The sequence below is a fragment of the Priapulus caudatus genome, unplaced genomic scaffold, assembly GCF_000485595.1.
Source record: "Priapulus caudatus unplaced genomic scaffold, Priapulus_caudatus-5.0.1 Scaffold1414, whole genome shotgun sequence".
Lineage (NCBI taxonomy): Eukaryota > Metazoa > Priapulida > Priapulimorpha > Priapulimorphida > Priapulidae > Priapulus > Priapulus caudatus.
Genome location: NW_014578475.1, coordinates 21,581 through 25,619, shown reverse-complemented (window position 1 = coordinate 25,619; position 4,039 = coordinate 21,581). Strand labels below are relative to the sequence as shown.

Sequence of the window (4,039 nt, the reverse complement as noted above, 5' to 3'; positions counted from 1 at the left end):
AAGGAGGAAGGGGAGAAGGGAGAAGGGGGTGGAGGAGGGAAAGAAGGTGGTGGAGAAGGAGGAAGGGGAGAAGGGAGAAGGTGGTGGAGAAGGAGGAGGGGAGAAGCTGGTGGGTTACCCTAACCCTAACCCTATACTCTACGTGCAGCACACGAGCTCGAGGCAAAAGTTGACTATCGGATTATTATTCACTGCCGATGATATCATACATTATTATTATAGTATCGTATTATAACACAGTCTGGCACATCTGGGAACCCCTCACCCGATGCCGCTTGCGCTCGGTTTAACGCAGCGGCTCGCATAATTTGTTAGGTTATCTCCTGTGTTTGGTGGAGCTGCCAACGTGTAACTGGGCTGTTTATAAGTATAATCAAGAAATGTATCATATTGTATTGTAACCTATTATATTTGATTCACTGTAATGTGTGTAGTATTGTATGAGAGCTAGTATGCGAGCTATTGTATGACTTACGTGTATTACATTGTATGTATTGTTATAATGTCGCATTGTATATATGATTTATGTATTCCACTTTTAATATTATATAATATTGTTTATTATGATGGCGAGCTATTAGTATTATGTAGAACCACTATACCACCAGCTCTGTCTTAATTATATATTGTGTCATTCTACGACAGATGCATCAAGCTGTCACTTGTTCACGACATGGCCGAGGCACTTGTGGGCGACCTGACGCCGCATGACAACGTACCGAAGAAAGAAAAGCATTTACGAGAAACGGTGAGCGCGCGTGCACGTAAAGCGGTTAATCTTACTAATTAATTCAATAAGGTAATTAATTATTCATTAATTCATGAACTCTAATTCATGAAATTCGATGTTAAACCTGAAATTAACCTGCTATAGATATGCGCCTATAATATATGTCTGCCTAATTAATTTAATCAATTAATTTATTATTCACTGATTATAATGAATTGTTACCTAAATTAACACAATTTATATGCAGCAGTGTGTGCGATCGTGGGCAGTCAAACATCAACGTGCAGTGCGCGCGCACGCACGCACGCACGCACGCACGCACACACACATGTATCAGAATTACCCTAACCCTATTATCTACTTCTGATATATATATATATCAAGAGCTAATAATACCTATGATATATAGCATCACGCACGCACGCACGCACACACACACACACACACACACACACATGTGTGAGTGACCGCAGTGTGTTGTATACACCAGTAGACACCATATGCATGCGTGTGTGCGTGTGAGTGACCGCAGTGTGTTGTATACACCAGTAGACACCCTATGCATACATCTGTGCGTGTGGCCGCAGTGTGTTGTATACGCCCACGGACACCCTATGCATGCGTCTGTGCGTGCGTGTGTGCGTGCGTACGTGCGTGAGTGCGTTTGTGTTATAATCTATTTTCGAGCTTCAATCAGCTGCTCAAGCCGCGCTATTTCTATCTCATCCTCTCTCTCCGGCTCCAACAGCGCGTACTTATAACTCGATCGACAGCTCTGCCGCTTGTTTCGTTCGAAAGCTGTAAAGGTCAAACGAACCACGGAACAATAGTACTCCATCGTTGGCTGATTGTGTGAATGTGAGAATAGTGAACATTCGCCTTGTGTTGTTGTATAACGACCATGTATTTTTTAACTATAGATTTTTGGTTGAGAATTAGGTTTTGCGCACGGTACATGTTTCTTCAGACCAACACTGGGGATTGTAGTAGTAAAGGGTTTCATTTCGCTATCAACCAGAGAACGTGATACGGCGACACAAGGAGAATGTTCAATATTCTTACATGCACGCAACAAACACAGATTACAATTCATATATTATATCACATAAGGGCCGTAATCTTCCCATCCCCTCAAACAAATGTAGAAATTACTACATAGCCGATGGTGACCTGCCCACGGTCAACTGTCCAGAATACAAGCAGAAGTCCACGCATGGCTTTGCCACCCCCAAGGCACTATTAGTTAGTTATGGCACTGCACATTGACTTGGAGAAAAATGCGAGATCAGTCTTTCTTGCGGAAAATGAGTGCGTGTGACAGGACCTGTGACTGTGAGTTGGTAAATGTGTGCTTTAAGCAATGTAAGATTTTGAATTCAAGCAGCCAACTTAGAATAGAGAAAATTACCCAAAACAGGCAAGCATTCCAAGAAGGGTGGGTCTTTTTTGTCAGAAGGTAGACCTTTAGAGCAAACTCTTTCAGAATATTTTACTTTGGAATGAACAGTGTACAATAACGAACAAACAAGCACACAAAATTAAATAAATCAAAGCATGCATAATCAGCGCATTGGTAAACACACAAACATGTTTAAACGTCTGTGTCACCCTCATATTAAGTAAAGCATAAATCTCTGGAACTGACAGTAGCTTTTACGGCATGTCACATTATGGTGCTTAGTTCCAGTTTCTTTAAATGGAGAGTGACAAAGATGTTGACAGCCTCTTCTAGATATACATGATATGTGTCATAGCACGTGTGGATCATGAAGAGAGCAGAAAGGCTCTCCTCACGTATTGATTGATTCTCTCACAACACAATTTTTTCAATAGATCTGCATTATACGCTATAGAACCTGAGCACGTGAAATAGCCAATGGGATTTCTGTCATGTCAGGCTGATATATTATACAGTCACACACAGTCTGCCTGGTATTTTCCGATTTGATAACGTGATGCATTATACGATAACGTATTCTCATTAGATTTCTATCTCTGAAGGTTATAGGGTAGGCCCTAGGTGTCATAATTTATGTATTGCGGCGTCCCGCCAGCTGAATTTTTTTTCCCACTTGAGTTCCGGACCCACCATAGATAGTGTTTTGTAATAAATGGTTCTTATATATATGGTTGGATTATAGTTAGTGTTAGGGTTCGGTTACGTGTTAGGGTTAGGGTTAGGGTTAGGGGTTAGGGTTAGGGTTAGGGATAGGTGGTATTTATTTTACATTGTTGCTTCGAGGAAGTCGAGTAAATGGAGTGCGCTGATTGGCTGTGGTCCGGAACTCGAGTGGGAAAAAAAAATTTTGCGTCCCGCCAGGCTATCGTCGAGCCCCGCCATCCTAAAATGCACCCGCCACTCTAAATATCATAGCACCCGGATATGCCTTCGGCGATTTGCAACTAGGACGGTAAAGGCAGCACCCGCCATGCTATAATGAAAAAGCTTGGAGAACCCTGTAACCATATCAAATAGTTACCAGGGTACGTTCCGGCAGTACCCTAGGGGACATAAACCCTATGAGCCATACGAGCTATCTACCACGCCCGATAACCATTGGCACTGAATGTATAGGACTATAGAGGCGGTAAACATCAGGTTTAGCGTCGTAAATTAACTTGCAAAGGCCACCGCCAGATGGCGCTACGCGGTCTATCGGCGTTTCGGGCGTATCAGTGGAACATCGTCAGCACTCTCGTAGTTCTGGTACAGGGTAGCGAAGCTGCGAAGGAGCAGTGTAGGGAAGGGGAGGGGGAAGGGAGGGGGAGGGAAGAGGAAGTTTAGAGTAGTACTAGTAGGTGGAGTAGGGAGAAGCTAGTGAAGAATGAGGAAGGGGAGACGGGAGAAGCTGATGGAGAAGGAGGAGGGGAGAAGCTGGTGAAGAAGGAGGAGGGGGAGAAGCTGGTAGAGAAGGAGGAAGGGAAGAAGGGAGCTGGTGGAGGAGGAGGGGGAGAAGGGAGAAGCTGGTGGAGAAAGAGGAGGGGAAGAAGCTGGTGGAGAAGGAGGAAGAGGAGAAGGGAGAAGCTGGTGGAGAAGGGAGAAGTTTGGGGAGGAGGAAGGGGAGAAGGGAGAAGGTGGTGGAGGAGGGAAAGAAGCTGGTGGAGAAGGAGGAGGGGGAGAAGCTGGTAGAGAAGGAGGAAGGGGAGAAGGGAGCTGGTGGAGGAGGAGGGGGAGAAGGGAGAAGCTGGTGGAAAAGGAGGAGGGGGAGAAGCTGGTGGAGAAGGAGGAAGGGGAGAAGGGAGCTGGTGGAGGAGGAGGGGGAGAAGGGAGAAGCTGGTGGAAAAAGAGGAGGGGGAGAAGCTGGTGGT

The 4,039-nt window shown here is 45.0% G+C and overlaps 1 protein-coding gene across 1 annotated transcript in view; it reads left to right on the top strand.

Moving 5' to 3' along the window:
* LOC106816554 (HD domain-containing protein 2-like) overlaps positions 1–4,039 on the top strand; it is a 9,635-nt gene that overhangs the window by 1,928 nt on the left and 3,668 nt on the right. The window contains exon 2 of the mRNA XM_014821179.1: positions 646–748. Within this exon, the coding sequence (XP_014676665.1) occupies positions 646–748 (103 nt within the window). The remainder of the gene's footprint in view (positions 1–645; positions 749–4,039) is intronic.